Source organism: Amphiprion ocellaris, unplaced genomic scaffold, assembly GCF_022539595.1.
Source record: "Amphiprion ocellaris isolate individual 3 ecotype Okinawa unplaced genomic scaffold, ASM2253959v1 Aocel_unscaffolded140, whole genome shotgun sequence".
Lineage (NCBI taxonomy): Eukaryota > Metazoa > Chordata > Actinopteri > Pomacentridae > Amphiprion > Amphiprion ocellaris.
Genome location: NW_026559301.1, coordinates 11716 through 32759, shown reverse-complemented (window position 1 = coordinate 32759; position 21044 = coordinate 11716). Strand labels below are relative to the sequence as shown.

General features: G+C 40.4%; 1 protein-coding gene across 6 annotated transcripts; it reads left to right on the top strand.

Annotated features, from left to right (window-relative positions):
• The first annotated feature begins 804 nt into the window (after window positions 1-804).
• On the top strand, window positions 805-20554 carry LOC111578805 (DNA-directed RNA polymerase III subunit RPC1-like). Of its 6 annotated transcripts, XR_008600924.1 has the most exons (16): window positions 806-975; window positions 1619-1903; window positions 2877-2960; window positions 3061-3266; window positions 3722-3806; window positions 4107-4274; window positions 5275-5400; window positions 5519-5674; window positions 6979-7142; window positions 7410-7578; window positions 7737-7796; window positions 8087-8198; window positions 9342-9432; window positions 9648-12412; window positions 17146-17277; window positions 20307-20554. XR_008600924.1 is itself a non-coding variant. In XM_055008749.1 (3 exons), the coding sequence occupies exons 1-3, from the start codon at window positions 12359-12361 to the stop codon at window positions 20400-20402; spliced, it is 282 nt and encodes a 93-aa protein (XP_054864724.1). In that variant the 5' UTR covers window positions 11862-12358; the 3' UTR covers window positions 20403-20554. The 6 variants fall into 6 exon arrangements, 2 of the variants coding, with proteins under 2 accessions (XP_054864724.1, XP_054864725.1); XR_008600926.1 differs by lacking the exons at window positions 1619-1903; window positions 2877-2960; window positions 3061-3266; ... (4 more) ...; window positions 6979-7142; window positions 7410-7578 and having other exon boundaries at window positions 805-975; window positions 8092-8198; XR_008600925.1 differs by lacking the exons at window positions 1619-1903; window positions 2877-2960; window positions 3061-3266; ... (4 more) ...; window positions 6979-7142; window positions 7410-7578 and having other exon boundaries at window positions 805-975.
• The last annotated feature ends 490 nt before the right edge of the window (window positions 20555-21044 follow it).

Sequence of the window (21044 nt, the reverse complement as noted above, 5' to 3'; positions counted from 1 at the left end):
AAGTGAGGCGATCCTGGAGTCGCTTTGGGTGGAGAATAATATACAAACCAACTAATCTCTTAATATGTCGGTTTGTGCCTAATACTGAATATTGTTTTATGTGTGTTAAATATAGGTGATATTCACTTCTGAAAAGTCTGGTACGAAGCTGATACTTCATTTATAGTGTAGGGTTACAACCTATATTCACAAGAGATTTACATTAAAAGCGACCAATGATTGAAAGAGCAAAACCCATATCTCGTGTCAAAAAGGAACTCATCTTAACCTAAATATGTGTTTTCTTGGACTGTTGCTTGCTTTTATAGCAATTTTTGAGCCACTACAACATATCTTCCTTGTGCGCGTTGGGCTTAGGGGTTAGGAACACATTGAGAATCAAGAATCTTCATTGTCATTGTGTTTCCCCACAGCGAAATTACAATTGGTGACTCCAAGCTATATATAAAAAAATAGAAAAAGGTACACTATGTACAAATACATTTTTTAAAAAAAATACTTAAAAGATATAAATATGTAAACAGTCTTAGTGCACATGAGCAGTAGGATGGGTGATAAAGTGCAGTCCAGTGCAAGACTCAGTTCTTTATTCCACATAGTGTATCTGTTGTATGTGTAGCGGGGAAATGGATTGGACAGCTCTTGGATAAAAACTGAAACAGTATGGGTACCACAGAATGATAAAACTGTTCTAAAAAGCTGTGATGAATCTGTTTATAATTGTGCATCTTGTCCATTGAATCCTAATATCATTCCAAGGTAACACTGGTTGTCCAAATCTTTTTTGAAGTAACCATTTGCTGTTGCTCATCTGTTAGACAAAAGCACAACCAGTGCAATGAAACAATGAAACCTTGTGTAAGGGTTTTTGTTTAGTTTTTCCTGTTTTTCCTCTCATCTCCGCAGCCGTGCAGTGTCCAGGCAGTACCAGAAGGAGACGCTCTGCTGAACTGTTGAAGCGTAAAGCTCAGCTGGGTGAGTGTCCCCTCATCATGATTTGTTTAGCCAAGAACAAGCGGGATGAGCACTTCTCCCACCTGACGGGTGATTTGCACTAACTGAGATTAGTCGGTATATAATTTCTGCACATCTTTCAGTGCTTTCTACCTTTAGGCTGACTTGTTGTGTATAGTGATCTCATAATAATAATAATAATTCATTGGATTAATTGACAAGCTTCAGGGGAGAAGAACCCTACAGCAAGCTGACATGGAAATGTTATGAGACCGTTGTGTTAGAAAGCAGTTGCTGTTTTACACACTAGTGCTTAATATTTATTTGCATTTGGTCTGGAAGAGTCTTTTCCATGTCTAGAAACAAACATTTGTCTTTTTTTCTGCTAAATTTGTAATTTTCTTCACAAACTCTTCACCAACTTTGTCTGGCATTTCAGTCCTTTATTAAATGTGCTCTTAAATACAAAAGAAGCTAAATAGCTGAACGAAACTGGCAGATTTGACAATGATTCTATTGAGGTTCTGCACTAGCAGTTACAAGTGCAATGTATAATGACATTGGACTTTTATCAACTGTTGATTTAGAAAAAGAAAAAAAGAGTTCTGAGGGTTGGGTTTCTTTCTGATGACTGGTTGCTCGTCTCTTGTCCTTGTGCCTTCAGAGAGCCACTACAAGGAGAAGCTGCAGCATCGCTGCTGTAAAGACGGCCTCAGGGAGATCCCGATGCCGTATTCCTGCACGCGACGTTCCCTCTACATCACTGAGGGCTGGGAATGCATCCGAGCTTTCCGACACTGCTGCGCCACTTACAGGGACCAGGTGTTTGACACAGAGATTCCCACCACCCCACCAACCACAACTGCAGCTCCCACCACCTCCTCTCAACCCTGGACTGTCAGTCATACTTCCAGACGAGAGAAAATAACGCTCTCCCGATATAACTTTGGTAATTACTGCACCTCAGCTTTATCAACTGTGTATCCAGTTAGCTGCAAAGGTTTAGTTAGCTGTTATACACAGTTAGCTGGATATCTTGAAACTTTTTAACACAATGCTTTTAAATTTAGTGCTATATTTATCATGTTCACCAGGTTTTAGCAGGCAAACCTTTGCTAACTAACCCTGCTCAACACATTAGTACAGTTGAGACGAACGATTGGCTTTTATCACAAACCAAAGTGTTCGATACATTAATGCCAAATACCAAGACTTTTCATTTAGAGCAAGTTTTGGAGCCCTGATAGCATGTTGGAGTGATTCACATTCCTACCAGTGGCTTCAGACTTTTTCACTGATTCATAAATAGTGCCACAAAATGCAACAATGTGTCAAGAAAGAAAAGAAGGAAGAATTCGTGCAAGTTAACACATAAAAATAATTCCCGAAATTAGCATTGCGAATGTATCAAGAAGGACGAAGCACACCCAAGACGTCTGTTGGACCTCAGGGGCAGACTTACACATATAGAGTTTTGGTGAGAAAAAATCTGTACCTAACTTGAATTTTCTTCTCGTAGACCTCGTAGACCCACCCCCACATATGGACGTATTCAAATAGATTGGGGACGTACACTTTTGTTGTCATCTTTTGTTGTTTGTCTCACGTTTTTGTCGTTCTGTTTCTTGTTTTTGTCGTTTTGTGTTTCCTTTTTGTCTCATTTGTGTTTTTTGTCTTATTTTTGTCAGTTTGTGTTTTGCTTTATTCATTGTTTTTGTGTATCCTTTCTGTGGCTTTGTGTTTTTTGTCTCGCTTGTGTTGTTAGTCTAATTTTTGTCGCTTTGTTTCTCTCTTTTGTCATTTTTTGTCTTATTTTGGTTGTTTGTCCATTTTTTGTTGCTTTGTAACTTGTTTGTCCAATTTTTTGTCCCTTTTTTGTTGCCTGTGTCATTATGTTGTCATCATGTTTCCATCCTCTGCAGGAACGCAGACAGTTCATAGTGGCAAGCCTGAACTGGAGTCAGTTGTGCCAAACTCTGTGCCAGAGACATTCATCAATGTCAGAGGTAGGTTACCTCTCCGTCAGTGACCAACAGCCGATGAGGATTAAAAATTAACTTCAGTGATATGACTGATTCCTAATTCCTCCTCTTCCTTTCTTTCCAGGCAGTGTGTGTTGGCAGACAGCATTGATAACTCAATCAGCGAGGACTCTCTGGCGTCTCTGATCCGAATGCCTGGTGGCTGTGTGGAGCAGAACTTGGCCTCCATCACTCTGCCACTCATTTCCACCCTGTACCTGGACCGAAGCAACAGCTGGGAGAGTGTAGGAGTGCAACGCAAGGCTGAGGCTATCCGATACATCAGGAGAGGTGAAACAGAGAGAGAACACAGGAATAAGTGGATTTGTTACAAGTCAAACAGGATATCTACTAGAAAATGAAATGAATAAAATAGGAAAACTGGATGGGCATAAATAAATGTATTAATTTTGTGGTGTATGTGGAAAAAAAGGATGGATGGATTGTTGGATACATAGCTGAACAAAGGGTTAGCTGATGGATGGATGGATGATGGATGGATGGATGGGATCAATGGATATTTGGATGGATGGATGGAGGGACGGATGGACGGACAGACGGGTGGGTGGACGGATGATAATCAGTTTATTTCAAAGATGAACTGTAGCCTCTTCGGTAGTTAGATGGTTTGTTAGCTAACTGGACAGAAAGATGGATGATTTTGGAACAAATAATTTTTTCACAGTGCAAGTCAAACTTTCTCAATCCTTGTATCTTTTCTTTGAATTCTTTTGTGTTGTTTTCAGGCTATGAGAACCAGCTGGCATACAGAAGGAGCGCTGGCTCCTGTGTCTCTGTACGGCGGATACGGGGCACAGGAGCAAGCACATGGTACTACCTAAATATTACATTTTCCGTTTCTAATCAACTCTCTCAACTCACGAGCTAAGAGTATTTCAGTTTCATTGGTGACATTGAATTTGTTTTTTTCAGAACCCAAGAGTTGGGTTTATCCAATAATGTGGATTTTAAGCTACACTGGACAAAAAAAAAAAAAAGAGTAAATACGTCCATGCATAAAATGAACTACTGGAGAAAACTAATTTAAACCGCTTTGCCTGATAAACAGTGTACGTTAGATCATAGGTGAGTGACTAAATGTTGGCTAATCTGAGGCTACCTCAATGTCAGGATCACAGCGTACGTGGTGAAGGTGTGGCTGATGATGGCCGTTTTGCCATCATCGGCATCAACCAGCAACAAGTGTGTGACCCTCTGCTCTACCTGGTGAAGAATAAATTCCGGCATAGAGAGAAAATCTACGTAGAAGACAACCCCGTTTACAGCACGACCATGACTGTAAGACACTTACACACGCACTATAAATACACCATGTTTAGCTCTAGTCCCTGCTTCTTTTCCCATGTAAATTATTGGAATTCATTGTTATCCAATCCTCTGTACCTTTTGTATTCAAGGGCCATAAACGTTATGTTAAATAGTAAAAACAGAAACAGCTGTGACATCTGAGGCCTTTTTGTTGCTTGATGACTTGATAGTCACTTAATCTTAAGCTAACCCCCCAATTTTTTAAACAAATGATGCTTAAGATTAAAAACTATACAAGCAATAACCCTATAAACAATAACAAGATCACACTGGTCATATATCTTTTGAGTATAGAGGCCTGTCTTTAAATCAGTGTCTGTTGATGTTAATGTGGAGTTTGCATGTTGTCTCTGTGTTTAACCAGATGCTGCAGCTCTCTCCCACACTGCAAAGACATGCAGGTCATGGTAACGGACCTCTCTTAATAGTCTGAATGCAACGTGAATGTGAACATGAATTGTTGTTTGTCTACTATATGAATGATGGGCAACCTGTGCAGGGTGAGCACCACCTCTCCTCCATTTTCAGCTGGGACAGGCTCCAGCCAGACACAGGCGTAAAAACTCAATTCTTCTTTAAAATGCACACTTTCATTTAAAGGTTGAGTAAGGAAATGAGGTATTATCAGGTAAAATAATTGGAAAATATATTTTTTGTCATCTTTTTTTACAAAAAAAAAACTTTAAGCAAAGTTTACTTTAATTCAATGCAGCAACAAGTGTAATCTATAATTTCTCTATAATTACTCTGCTGACTGACTAGAGTCGATACAGAACAGGTGTTTGGAGTTCACTTTAAAAGGCATCATGAGAAACATAAAACATTACAAGCTGAGGCTGACATGCAAAAAGTAGGCTGAGGAGTAAATATATAAAAATCATGGGATTCACAACTTAGAACCAACTTGACGTGATGTCTAAAAGCTTTCCAGAGTTTATTCAAAGCCTCTTTTTGCTATCCGTGTCTCCAGGGTGGTCTCTGTGGTGACGACCCAGAGACAACTCTGACCGCCTTTGTCCACATCGGTCCCACATTTGTCCACAATGCGCTCAAGCAGGCAGGGATCCACTGCAGCAGTCCAGGTGTAAATGTGGAGGTAATTATGGAAGTCAGCATTATTGTTAGTATAGCAGTTGTCTTTAGTCTTCTGTGCATTATTATTTTTCTAATGAGAAGTGATTGTATCAAAGCTATCATCTGCCCGTCTGCTGTAGGAAGCCATCCGTTCAACATGAGCCTACTTGAAGAGAGCTCTGACGAAGCCTGTGGGGAGAGGAGACCATACACGGTGGCCATCGCCTCTTATGCCCTGGCTTTGGACGGCTTGCCCACCACTCTTCATGAACTTTTACTCAGAGGTGCAGCTCCAGGTATGCCTTGTTTCATTTGTCCAAAAAAAAGGCACATACAACTCTCATCTGCTAGAACTTTGAGTTTTCACATTTTATTTTCTGGAGAGAACTAAATCCTTCCTCCAAAGTCCTTAAAATGAAATTCATCTTTTCATCTGAGTCTTGGCAGAAATGGAATCTTGTGTTATTTTTCCCCAACATGTGAAACTATCCCTTCAAGTTGCTTCAATTTTTTATTCAGTGGTTTTTAAACTGCATTTTTTTTCCCCTGGTGCAATTAGTTTATTGAATTCAAATGTCAGATCTCACTATTGTTGAAGTCTGGTGCACAAGAATTAACAGAGGAATTTGATAAATTATTTCATAATGCATTTGCCGCTGCACAAGGTTCAGGGTTTGGATCAGGCAGGTTAGTGACAATTACTGATGCTGTCTCTTTCAGATGTGCACTCTGTCTGAACTAGCATCCTGCTCACTTTTTTGTAAAAGTCACAGTGGCTTAGTCGGGAGTACCAATGGCCCTTTAGCAGTTCCATGTCATCACTTCCAACGTGACACAAGTCAAAAGGCATTAACAAAAGAGCACGCACATGATGCATACTTTGTGTGAAGCTATGTAGGGAAGACTTTTCCACTATTCGGGGCCAATAATGCTCCAAAAATATTACAGAGAGCACTAAAGACACAGTTTCCTTCCAAGGTGTCAAAAAGATGTTCTAGTTCATTTTGCTCTACAGTGTTATTGTTACAGTGTCATTAACCTGAAACTGAGGTTAATGGCACTTGCCAATAATAAATGTAATCTGGGTTTTGACAAAATATTAACACGAGCTGAAGTTTAGTTGGTTGCTTCCAGCTGTTTGTGGGAGTCTTTCCTCTGAATTTGTTAAATTTTCTGCAACATAAGGAGTTTCTCCAAATCGAGAAAGCTGCGCACATTAACGCATGAGGCACAACAGCAGCCACTTCATTAATTATACTTTTAATCATAAATTATCCTGACATGGAAACTGGTTGGATCAGGATCTAATGTAAGTCACACTGTGTATTTTTAGTTGGGGTTCAGCATATTCGGGAGAGAGTCACAGTTTAACAGACTGATGAAGCCAGCAATATTGATTCAAAGGTCATTTTGTTTCTTTTGGTGTTTTGTTCGAGGTTAACACAGTTGCTCCACATGAGAAAGTTCCTGGATATAAAGGGGTTTGCAAGGTCAAGACCTAAGGATAGTGACGTTTCAAGGTCTCAAAACAGATAATAACGGATAATAACCCCAACTAACGCACACAGCAAGTTCCTATAATTCTTTCTCACTCCTCTAGGTTTCAGCCACTGGCTTGACAGGGAAAACCACTTGTTCATGCTGGAGGCGACCGGCTATGCCCTGCTGGCTCTGGTCAAGTGGGGACGAATGGAGGAAGCTGCTGCACCCTTCAAATGGCTGAACAGCCAGAGAAGAAGAGGAGGAGGCTTCGGCTCCACTCAGGTACCAGCAGTGAAATTCTGTCAGCTGAAAGACAGAGGGCGTAATTTATGTCCACCATAATTTACTTTACCTATGTTATTGTACGCAATATTAAATATATTTAAATATATCTAATATCGAAGCCCTGTGCCCGAGACGGTGGTCTCAGAACTCTCAATCAGGCTTGACTAGTCGCATTAATTCAATGGCAATTAAGTCATTCGGGAAAGAAGATGTTTTTAAAATGTGTGAAATGAAACACGCTACTGTCTGTTTTTCCTCTCATAGCCCACCATGGTGGGTGGTGGTCTCTGCGTCAAACACCTGGTCAGAGTACCTGATACACAAACCCCCTCCTGATGACCACAGTCTGGATGGAGACGTCAGGATAACAGGACGCAAGGAAATCCGCTACCATTTTAACCCGAAGACAGCCTATGCTGCTCGTACCTCCAGGGTGAGAGACAGTCAAAGAATGTCCATTCAGATGAGTTAAAAGCTGAAAGTTGACCCAGCTTACAGTTGAGTTTTAGAACACTGAACGGTGAGTTTGGAGGGCATCAGTTCATGTGGTTTTTCCACATGCATTTCACAAACAATCTTCTCTGTTCGCAGTTGCCTGCTAATCTTGATTTGGAAGTAGAGGCTCGAGGAAATGGACAAGGAATACTAGAGGTATTATCACGATACATAAGAATGGACTTGTAGAATGTTGTAGAATGACATGAATGGAGTATGGGGTTACTAACCAAGACTGACCTCATTCGAGTCTCACTTTCATGGCGTGCTGAAACCGCAACAATCCATTCTAAATGTATTTCAGAAATTGAATATTACCCCAGAATTTCTCTGCCGCTAAGGGCTTTGTTTATGAGTACAATACTTATACGCTACTGTCTGCTTTTCCTCTTATGTTTGTTTGTTGTTTTCTCCTCTGTGCCTCTTACACGTGGTTTTCTTTCCAGCACAGGGAAAGACGACCACGGGTTGTGACCTATTACAATCAGCTGCATGAGGTGGAAGAGAAAATGCCCTGCAAGCACTTTGATCTCAACGTCTCTTTTGAAGGATCCAGCGGTAGATCAAATTCTCACACTATATCACATATTTTACACGACGTCCTTCAGACGGGTGACAAATTAAAGCAAATGCACTTTAACAAAAAAAAAACAAAGCATTTAGACTGCTGACCTGAGTAAATTTAGTAAAATGAATTTATAAAACACTCGCGTACAATCTCTTAAAATACATACGTTTTGCATACATCACAATGCAAGGACTGTGTGTGCTCATCTTCAGGGACTTTTTGTTCGTATTATTTTTGTTAAGATCAAATGAATACATTATTGTTAAGATCAAAATAACACATTGGAGCATAATTACATCAAATACACTATTACATACGCTCTAGCTCACCATATAATATATACAGCTGTACATTAATTAATGCTTTGCTACTGTCCCAGACCAGAAAAGCCTCCAGCAGATGTAGAAAAGTCAGACAAGATCAAGTAGTTGTTGTTGTTATACGTGTACACGACTGTGCAAAATGTTAGATCGGCAGCAATATCGACTACCTTATTACAAATTGCAGGGCACAGTTTCACAGCTTTGGGTAGTTCAGAATATCTTATGCCAGTTCCTCTGTGGACTGACACTCTGTACATTATCTGATAGGTACTTTATTCATTCCCTTAGGGAGAGTCAAGGTATGCATGAGCTCACGTGTTACATAGAAGATAGAGGGCCACTGTGCAAATGAGCATGCAACAGACATCCCAAATCTGCCTAAAATGCTGGTATTTACAGAGGTGAGCTTAAAAAACTGTTAATATTTACAATAAAGTGCAAATTGGTGTTATTTGCAATAAAAATAGAGCATGATAAGAGTTCATAATACAATAAATATAGTATTTGAAGTACAAACGATGTCAGAGCTCTGTGGAAGAACATCTGTTGGTCTGCAGATGCAGGTACATCTGTTAGTCTGCTGCTGCAGGTAGTTCTTCATGGATTCTTGGTGTGCCTCAGTAAAGACTGATTCCTCTGGTTTTTCTTTCAGACTCATTTTAAAATGCTGCTGCTCACATGCTCAAAGACTTTAATCTGATCAGTGACTGATTGTACGTTATGCCTTTACATGAACAATGTGACAGCAGCTGATTATAGTCGTATAGTCATCGTGCCCTTTGTCAGTGCTGTTCTTTTTCTCATTCACAGCAGGGCTCTAGGACCCAGAGACGTCAGGATGGTGGTTCTTGATATCAGTCTACCAACTGGATTCACCCCAGAAAACTCTGACCTGGAGATGGTAATCACCTTCTAGTGCAGAAAAATCTGAAAGCTTGTGTCAATGGTGTATTTAAGTGTCTTTAAAATGAATGTAGTATTTTATATCAAAGTTTGTAAAAAGTTTACTACATCATGATAATGACCTTCTAATGGATGAGACATGAATGATCGCATGTTTAGGACGGCGGCGTTGCTAACTAGCTAACAGCTGACTCTGTTTATGTGTGTGTCCAGCTGTCCAATTCAGTGCATCGTTACATCAGTAACTTCCAGATTGTAGACAACCTGAGTGACAGAGGCTCCCTGATCATTCACCTGTTCAAAGTAACATCACCGTATTTATAATTATTATTCTATATCATATCATTTTATGTTATTCATATGCTTTTCTTTTTTTCCAAGAAGTAGGTTTCTCAATGCTCAGTAAATAAGTCATTATGACCACAGTCAACAATCTGAGGCAGTTTTAGGCTATTACACAAAACCAGCTTATTGGTACCAAAGCCACGGTTCAGAACTCAGACTTGCTAAATCAGTGTTGGTGTCGTGCAGTGTAGGGCTGCAGCCAGAGTACTGAGGATAGTTAGCAAGAGAGATCATATTTCTCCTATGCTGGTTTCTCTTCATTGGCTTCCTGTGAAATGTAGAATAGAATTCAAAATCCTTCTTCTGACATATAAAGCTCTTAACAGCCAATCTCCATCATATCTTAAAGACCTGATAGTACCATATTATCCTAGCAGAACTCTTCGCTCTCAGACTGCAGGCTTACTTGGAGAAGTGACCTGTAACTTCTCTCTAAAAGTAGAATGGGAGGCAGAGCCTTCAGTTATCAGCTCCTCTCCTGTGGAACCAGCTCCCAGTTTGGGTTCTGGAGGCGGACACCCTCTCTAATTTTAAGACCAGGCTTAAAACCTTCCTTTTTGACAAATCTTATCGTTAGGACTGACTGGGGGACCCTGAGGGGGTCAGCTGGAGTCTTCCTCTTGGACGTCCCTTAGTTCTGCTGCTATAGGCCTAGGCTGCTGGAGGACCTCTCTGGATGCACTGAGCCCTTCTCTATCTAGCATTATATACAATGGTATACCATAAATATATATACCATTATTGCATTACACTCACTCTGTTTCTCCCTGTGTCCTTTCTCCGAGTGTCCCTGATACCAGAGCTGGATGCTTCAGATCTGTGGTGGTTCTCCCACCAACTGGCCTAATCTCCATCTGTGGGATGCTGCTGCTGCTGACCTTCCTCCAGCCCACTGCTTCCAGCTTCCCATTTCCATCAATCTGCTCTGCATCACCCTCACTATACTTGATTTGCTCGTCTACATATTTTTGAATTTACCACCAGCTATATATGTAGTATATTTAATGCCAGAGCCATACACCATAGCAGTAAACTATAATCAGTTTCCAGCCCAGAGGGATATATGCGCAGATTTTTTTAAATACCATGTAGAAGACTATATACAGGAAGATGAGGTATCAGTTCTTGCACATAGATATACAACAGTCCTTTATTACTCCCCAGGTCAGGGGAAATTTCCAGTGTTAGAGCAGCAAAAATCTTTCAGAGCAGCACTAACTACAGTTTACTACAGTAAAGATAATAATTATAATAACAATGATATATATACAAGAATGAAAAATGAATAAATACCGTATTACTACACTATAAGTGACATCAGCATAAAGTGGCTTGTGGAATACATGTAATTGTAAAAGTGCAGAAAATGATTTTCTCAAAACAGGTGAGTCCTGTGAGTATGACCAAAATATGAGATAAAACTACCAGAAACATGTACAAAACGACCAAAATATGATTGGTTGATAATGTATCAGTGTTGTTATTGATTATTGATCGGTTGCAGGGACAGAGATTTGTGTCTGAGTCTCTGCTGTCATCTAATCTCTCTCATGTAAGATCATGTCACAGGAGGGGGCGCTACTGACCTCTTGTGGACACAGGCGGTAACGACACGACATTATTACTAACTGTATAGCTGGCGACATTACAGGTGAGCAGCACTTCCTGTTCATCTTCAACGTAAAAGCATCTTTCTTTAGTGTACATTTTATGTCAAACGTATTACTAAGCGATTTTGGTCGATTCAGAAGGATCTCCGGTGTAAACCAAGTCGTATTTGACGACAGCTAGCTTCTCCACTTGCTCCGATTACTTTTGTTGTAGTCTGAGTCACGTCCAAACAGGAAATGAATCCACAATGTAGCTAATGACAATCGATAGCTGCGTCTGTGATGGCAGCGTTAGCGAGCTAGCAGCTAATCAGAAGCTAGCGACAAGCTAACTCCAGCGCTACCAGCAGCGTCTCTTTAAAAGATGCTGATCACGATATCGGGCTGAAACATTAGACCTGGGACAGGAAACGGAGCTAGAGCTCTGTGTCTTGGAGAGAACTGATTTTAGAGCTACGTGTGTTAAGGTATTAGTCCGTGTCATAACAAACCCTCGTTAGCACTTCCGCTAGCTCGGCTAACACTTCCGGTCACGAATGCATTTGTACATTACCTATAACGTGTTCATTTTTGAACGTATAGTGACAACAAACACAATTTGAGGGAGTCGACAAGCTAGTGGTCCTTAAATACATTTTGGTTCATACTGCAGATTCTTCTGAGTCTCACAAAACCACGTTTTAGCCTAAGAGCATTACGATAGTTTTACGTTGAAACAGGAAGTGCTGCTCATCTGTACTGTCGCCAGCTTTGCCTCAAATAATAATTAGTGTCGTTACCGCCTGTGTCCGCCAGAGGGGCAGTAGCGCCCCCTGCTCTGATAAGGATAAGGATAAACTTTATTGATCCCACAGTGGGTAAAGTTCACCGAGCTGCTTCACTGAGGAGAGTCTTTTAGTTTTCAGATAATATGATGGCGAAGAAAATGTGTTACTGCAGTAAAGATTCCACTGAATTATTATTTGATCCATGATCGAGAGCACTCAGTTCTTCTCCAGTTTGTTGCTGCGGTCCGGTGAACAGGTGAGCTCCAGGTGAACAGGTGATGTCAGCAGCAGGTCAGTCTGTGATTGGAGCAGTAAAACTCATCTACATGAAATTAAATGTTATGCTAATGTAGATGCACTCATGTGACATAAAGTGGACTAGGTTTAGAGCCAGGATTTTTAACTTTTGTATCTCTGTGTTCCCCCCGCTGACCTGAGCAGGTGGTACGTTCCACTCAGACACACCTGACGGGGTCAGACCACCAACACACAAGCCCCACCCTGCAAGTTTATTTAACCTTCAAGTAGTTTTATCGATCTTTTCATGGTTTCTTCATCTTTGAATGAATATTTTTGGCACTAAATGTGAACTTTTTGAACGGACTCTGCTCGTCAGATGGAGGAACGTCAGGAAGTTTGTTGGAAGATTCAGGTGAGAGGAAACAGAAGTAGGATGTTAGACAGGACTGATCTGCTGTCCTATCTTCATCAGACACTGATGCTGTGGCTGAACGTCAGGTCAGATCAGATCAGCAGCACCTGATGTGCATCAAGAAACATCATGTTTCTTGATGCACATCAGGCTCCAGGTGGTTAGAATATACTTGACTTGTTCATTTAAAGTGTTTTCCTCAAAACTCGACCAGCTTCATTAGAGTAAATCGTCATGATGTCGTGGTCAGATAATACCAAAGAGGAGGTTTATGCTTTCTCTGCTTGAGGCTTAGAGCAGTTAAAAATAACAAATTTGAAGTTCTTACAAATGAATAATTAAGAACAATCTCATCTGTAGGGCTGCACAGTGGCGTAGTGGTTAGCACTTTCGCCTTGCAGCAAGAAGGTCCCTGGTTCGCGTCCCGGCTTTCCCGGGATCTTTCTGCATGGAGTTTGCATGTTCTCCCTGTGCATGCGTGGGTTTTCTCCGGGTACTCCGGCTTCCTCCCACAGTCCAAAAATATGCTGAGGTTAATTGATTATTCTAAATTGCCCGTAGGTGTGAATGTGAGAGTGCTTGTTTGTCTATATATGTAGCCCTGCGACAGACTGGCGACCTGTCTAGGGTGTCCCCTGCCTTCGCCCGAGTCAGCTGGGATAGGCTCCAGCCCCCCCCCGCGACCCTAGTGAGGATTAAGCGGTGTATAGATAATGGATGGATGGATGGAATCTCATCTGTTGTCAATCATGTTGGCACCGTCTGCAAAGATGAAGCACAAATGGGTGGTAATCAAGAAACATATTACCAAAAAAGATCACTAGAATAAGCACAGGTTATTTTTTGATGATGTTGAAATCACATTGTGAAAAAAAAAACTCAGTTAAATTTTGATGATGCTATGAAAACATGGTAATTTAAGAAAAATAGAAGTACATCTAATGAATCACTGTAACCAAGAACAGAGTTGAGGAGCTTGTATTTTGAGAATTTGTACGTTTGTGTGTCAATAATTCATGTATGTTAGTATATTGTCCAAAAAGGAATTAAAACGTCACTGTTTGGTATGTCGCCTTAACCCATTCATGCATGAATTATGATAACCTCAGTTAGGATTTTTTTTTTCCCCCAATTGTTTTTATTCATCTTTAGGCGTGAAAAACAAGGTTTGAACTTTATTTTATTTCAACCCATTTTTCTAAAAAATATATTTACATGTCCACTGAGATGGCCACCATGCATTTTGCTCTAGAAATATGGATTTAACAAACAAATGGATAAAATGATATACAGTGTATTGAACTGTGAAATGTGATGTGAACTATAAAATAAAATAATTGATGCATAAATAATTCAAACAGCATTGAGGGATTCACTCTCCTGTATAGATTCCCAAGTCTCTCAGATGACATATTTTCAAGAACAGCAGCAGTAATAGCCTAATTGTGGTCAATGAATTGTAGCTGAAATATAGCTGGTGATGCATGATGTGCACTTTAGTGGACATGAGATTAATCATAATTGCCTCCCAATATAACATCAATACTCGGAAAATTTTGCAATTGCATGACTCCTTAGATGTTCCTCGATGTCACCATATTTTTCTTTCCTGCAAAGGTCTCTTTTTTATAGAAGGTTTGAACAAAAGAAAATGAGCTACTTGGTGTTTCTGGCTGCCTGTCGGCCATCTTGGTTTGACTCTTTTCTTTTTCTTTCTTTTTTTCTTTCTTTTTTTTTTTAAAGAATTTGCAATGGCTAGCCAATCACTGGCAGTGGAAGAAATGATGCAATAGGATCCACTGTAGTGGCTGATGTCCAACTATGCCATCAAAACTCATGCACATACAAGAAAACAGCTTTAGAAGAGCTGCACACTGTCATGACCTCTATGCATGGAAGGGTTAAAGGCATCAATAATGAACACAACACAAATAAATTGCTATCATATTACAATTCTGCATAATACACAGTGGAGAATCACAGTGATATTGTAATAATTGAAGGTATTTTTCTGCTGTTCTATCAAAAGTTGTCAGGAGAGGCAAAGAATTCTAAACTAAATAGTTACAGAGAAGAGGGGGAGAAATAAACTGATTTCAGAATGACGGAATGAGATCTATAACGAATGAAACACGGGTTTCAGGTAGTTTAGCTCCGCCCACTAAGACTGTCTCCGCCTGTCTTCTCTAACGTCCGCAGTTGAGACATAAACTCTGACTTGGTGACACTCAGACTCCCACTGGACTTTCCATTCAATTTACACATTTCTTCATATATGTATAAACACACACACACACACACACACACACACACCAGATAAAACTACCAGAAATACATATATATATAATATGACCAACATATGACAAAAAAATACCACAAATATGAATAAAATGACCAAAATATGAGATGAAACTACCATAAATATGAACAAAATGACCAAAATATGAGCTAAAACTACCAGAAATATGTACAAAATGACCAAAAATACGATTGGTTGATAATGTATCAGTGTTATTATTGATTATTGATGGGTTGCAGGGACAGAGATTTGTGTCTGAGTCTCTGCTGCCATCTATTGGTCCATCAACAACATGACTTTTCCCAGATTTAATCCCAGAGTCCTGACTTGTTAGTAGAATGATGAAGAGGTCAGAGGTCACAGCATGCAGTGTAAAAGTTCCAGAGAAGACATTAACAGCAGATTGTGAATTTGTAATAGTTCCAGCCCCAGCCCGAGTGTTCATTTGTTTGCATCTATTGTACTACAGCTAATTTATAACAGCTCAATTTTTAGTGATGTATTTGAGCTAATGTATTATACCTACCGTGGGGTGGCTGTGGCTCAGGTGGTAGAGCGGGTCATCCAATGATCGAAAGGTCGGCGTTTCGATTCCCACTCTGTCCTAGTCATGTGCTGTTGTGTCCTTGGGCAAGACACTTTACCCACCTGGCCTCCAGTGCTGCTACTCACACTGGAGTATGAATGCGTGTGAATGTTGGTGGTGGTCGGAGGGGCCGTAGGCGCAGATTGTCAGCCACGCTTCCGTCAATCTGCCCCAGGGCAGCTGTGACTACAAACGTAGTTTACCACCGCCGAGTGAGAATGTGTGAGTGAATGAATAATAATAATATAAATCTTCTTGGAATCGTCCACTTCCTGTTTGTCAAAGTGGCCTTCTACCTGGACAGGTTTTGTTGGAGCTCATGGAACAAACATTTTGGGTAAGTGCACTTTAATATGGATGGATGACACTGAATTAGAGTCTGTTTTAATGAGACTGAGTTAAGATGTGTAGCTCTGTCATTAAATAGGAAATTATTTCTCAGAATTCACAGAGAAAGTCTGAAATGTTTGCTAGATTAACGTCCCACATGTTCTTTGGCTCAGCTAAAGCTAACTCTCTCCAACTTCTGGATCTCTTGAGTTGCTTGTTGTTAAAATATCTTGCTAGAGGTGCTGAAGCTCAGAAAGTCTGAGATGTTTGTTCAGAATAAGCTCATTCTCAAGTCTTATCTGAACTGTCCTCTTTTGTTTGAACTTTCCCTGAACTTAGGAGTTAATGACAGAGCAGCACATCCAGACTCAGTCTCATTTATGTAGAGATTAAACTTCAGTGTCATTCATTGATGTTAAAGTGCAGTTTTTCAAATGTTTGTTGCACATGCTCCCGACTAAACCAGTCCAGGTGGAAGACGATGTGAAGAGAAAGCTCCAGAGGATGAATATCACACATTTACATTGGAAATTAATGTCCTTTAATTAGACATTGTCATGCAAAAGTTGGATTTCCCCTTAATGATGTTCAAATCTTTGTTGAGTGTTTTGTTGATGTTGGTTTCTAAATGTTTTTTGACACTCGGCCCCAAAGATTAAAACCTTTTACGGCTCACAAGCTGCAACAAGTCACACATTATCAACTATCTTTCTGACTAAACTAAGATAAAAAGTGAAAAACTGCCTGATTCCTGCATCATGAATGTAAATCTTTTTGTTTTTTATGACAGTAACCTGAATATATTTGGGTTTGACATTTTATAAACCATAACAAGAAATGAATTAGTGGAGAAAACAATCAACTGATTAATGGCCAAAGAAAATGTGTTTTCCAACATATATGGCTGAATTACTCCAACATTACAAGATACATACAGTTTTAATTCAATTTATTTATATAACACCAATTAGAGGTCAAATTGTCTCAAGACACTTTATTTTTATAGTAAGAAATTTAAACCTCTTGACTAATCCAATTTATATATTTATATTCTACCCAACATCCTGGACTAATGTCAGAATGTTTTTTCTTCTTTACAAGCTGCTCTGTGTCTTTGTTCAGGTTGAGAGGACTTTGGGTATTGAGGCTGCAAGATCCACCATCATCAATGAGGTTCAGTACACCATGGTCAACCACGGAATGAGCATCGACCGGCGTCACGTCATGCTTCTTGCTGATCTTATGTCCTATAAGGTATGAAACATTGCTCTCTCTCCCTGTGTGCGTTCATGAGTGTGTGTGTGTGTGTGTGTGTGCGCACACACACTCACTACCGGTCAAAAGTTTTAGAACACCTAAATGTTTCCAGTTCTGTATTGGAAAGTATGCATGTTCATGTCTCATTGTACTCTGAAATGAAAGCATAGAACACATAAACAAATGATGTTCAAAAAAACCTATTTAGAAACCAAAATGTATTCTAAACTATTGACTCATCAAAGTAGCCGCCTTTGCCAGATACAACAGCTGAACACACTCGTGGCATTCTTTCCACAATAGAAATCAAATATTCTTCAGAAAGTTCTTCCCAACCCTGTTGCAGAAGTTCCCATAAATGTGTGGCACTTGTAGGTTGTTTTACTTTCACTCTTCTGTCCAATTCATCCCAAACCAGCTCCATGGGGTTGAAGTCTGGAGACTGTGCTGACACTCCATGTTTTCAAGCTCATCGTCTGGTTCTTTGTTCCTAAAGTAGTTCTGGCAGAGCGTGGACTGATGTTCTGGGTCATTATCTTGCTGTAGGATAAACCCCTGACCAGAGGGTTCTGCATGGTGCTGCAGAATGCTGTGGTAGCTGTTTAGGTTAGGGATGTGGAAAACAGATCCTTTAATAATGACTGGACTGAAAAGTAGGCATTTATCATGCCAACCTTCCGAAATGCGTCACCTGTATGCCTCATTTGCAACGAAACTGTTGCTGTTGCAAAAGAATATAATCTGCGCTGTCACCACAACACTAAACATACAAATTTCAAGGATTCATATCCTGAGCAGTCAGAGGCCCGTCAGAGAAAAATGGCCACATTGAAATCTGCCTGCACCCGTGCAAATGGCATTATTACTCGAACTTTAACTGATCAAGAGAGAGTAAGGTGTGCATCTCTGCAGGCTGCCTGGGTGCTTTGCAAACATAACCGGCCTTTCACGGAAAGTGAGCTTTTAAAGGAGAGCATGGTCACCGTTCTGGAGGAACGGTGCCCCCGACAAATCCATGGACAGAGTTATTGCATCTGTCAAACAAATGCCTCTCTCTGCTTCAACTGCTGCACGTCGTGTCCACGTCTTGGCAGAGCATGTCCAGCCAGCTGTCATTGACGGGATCAAGGAAGCCAAATACATTTCACTGGCTATTGATGAGTCCACTGACAACACGGATATTTCACAGTTGTGCGTTTTTGTCAGATACTTTGATGGCAAAGATTTCCGAGAGGACCTGCTGGCATTGCTTCCGCTGGAGGACAACACCACAATTCTCCACAAACGTAGTGAAAATGATGCCGTTGGACGAGGCGTCCATTCAGAGCGAGCTGGCTGAAATCCAGGCTGCTCTCCATGGTGCTGAAAGCCTGAGCGCATTCTGGATGTCTTGTCCCGAGGACTATGGCACATTGAAGACGCTGGCTATGTATGTGCTCACCATGTTGGGTTCAACCTACACCTGCGAGGCTGCGTTCTCCAAGATGAACTCGATAAAAACACACGAGAGGAACCGACTGTCAAACCAGTCTTTGGAGGACTGTTTGCGCATAAGTCTGACAGCGGCCAAGCCTGATGTGAAAAAGTTGGTGTCAGAGGGGAAATGTAACTTCAGCCATTAAGCAGTGTGAGGAGCCCATTTCAGCCTTGTGATCTGAAATCGCTATAGCCCACTTAACGTTTTATTTGATGTGCGAACATTATTTGTGACCTGTTTTGTTCTGGTACCAGGTTAGTATTTATTTACCATGCTATTTTAAGTTATGCCAGTTGGTTTTTCCTCCTTTTTTTGTCCTGAGAAGTCTACTAGTTTGAAGCTTGTTGTTGAGACTTTGAAATAAAAACCAAATGTTAAGTAAGGGCATGAGGAAAAGTTATGTTAAAAAAAAGAACTGTGTGAAACAATAAATGTTAAACAGTGCAGCGAGTCTGTCCTCATTTCGGAATGTAGCCTAAATAGAGTCATAAATGGTGGGGATTACTGATAGTTAAGAGTCTCAGTTATTGTTGTTTTCAGTTGCTTTAATAGTGTGGACCGCATGATATTTTCTCTTTGATCCTCACAATTTTGGAATCCAGTCGGGGGCCGGATTGGACGGTTCGGCGGGCCGGATTCGGCCCGCGGGCCGCCAGTTGATGATCACTGCTCTATATAGTTAGCCCTCCTATTACTTTTGGGGTCAGTTTGACTCCATTCAATCTTTAAAGTCTCTAAATAAATGATTGACGTTTTTTTTTTTTTTTGCTTCATATTTGATGACGTTTCTTAATTTGATGAGGACGACTGGGTAAACATAAAATGAACATGATGATATGTTTTCAATGTCCTGTACACATATTATACGCATCGGTGTCCTTTGTTTTAGCTGTATAAAACAGCTATCAACATTTTACACACATTTGTGTTGGTTATTTTGGATGATATTGAGGTCAGCACAATATGCACTTCTATAATCTTCCAAATGCTTCAAGGCCTTGCTGTAACACCCGTATGGCTCAACGTGTTACGCGGGTGACGCATGTACAGAGCTGGCCCCCGACGCAGCGGCCCGGGTTCGATTCCCGCTCGCGGCCCTTTGCTGCATGTCTTCCCCCAACTCTTCTCCCCTGTTTCCTGTCTCTATCTCACTGTGCCTAAATAAAGCCGATAAAAAGCCAAAAAAATAGCGTAAAAAAAAAAAAGATTTGAATTTACTTTTGTAAATTTTACTTTGTTGTTAGTAAGTTGCTGCCACTTACAGCAGTGTTGACAGGCTTTTTTGAGAAAATGCAGTCATAGTCTGTTCATCACACCCGTGTTTAATTTGAATAAAGGATAAAAGAAGCACTGTAATGCTTTGTATTTCTTGTTCCCATTTTACGCTCTGAACATAATGAACCATGATCTCAAAGCTGAGTGTGTGTGTGCCCAACAGTGATTTTTGTGTACTGCTACACCCTTACCTCTTCCTGTGTAATTCAGTAGCATTTGCCATTTATTGTCCTCTTGCACTGCTGTGACTGACACTTTGTTTTTTGCTCCATAGGACCAGACCTGCTGGGATCTGTACAGATGTCTTGATGAGGGTGGGAGTGGTTTCAGTAAAGGAGAGCTGGATCAGTCTACAAACACATTGTTGTAACCAGTGTGGGAAATCTTTCAGGCAGTCAAGTTATTTGAAACGTCATATGCTCATCCACACGGAAGAAATTAGTTTTTTACTGTGATATTTCCTCATGTTTGACAAAGTGGTTATTATCTTAACTGTGAAATAAAAGCCCTCCTTAAACGTTATTTAATCTAGTCTCTTTTTCAAAAGAGGCCTGAGAACAACAGACATTCCAATAAACTACCCTTAGTTAGTAAAGTGAAACTAAATCAATCGTATTTTTAACTATTGTAACCAAACCTCCACTGCCATATTAGAACAGGATATGCTTTTATTTCTAAAACATTGCCAATGATTTTGACAAATCATTCTGTGGTTTTATTTGAGAAAGTTGTTGCCCCAGCATTGTCCTACAGGGGGCAGTTGTTTTAAAACTACATTTGTCTTCCATGTGTCACCATTTGCTTGCATATTTCATAAACATCACAATCACTAATTTCCAACTCTATACTGATGATATTTTCCTGGTTTTCTTAGCTGGCTGGAGATGAATTTTTGCATCCCTACCCTGATTTTCATTATCGAGGCTCGCTTTTTCCCCTAACATTCTCCCACAACGGGAGTGTTTGACCTTTAAAGTCACGGTTTCTTCTACTGACCGGCACCTTTGTGATT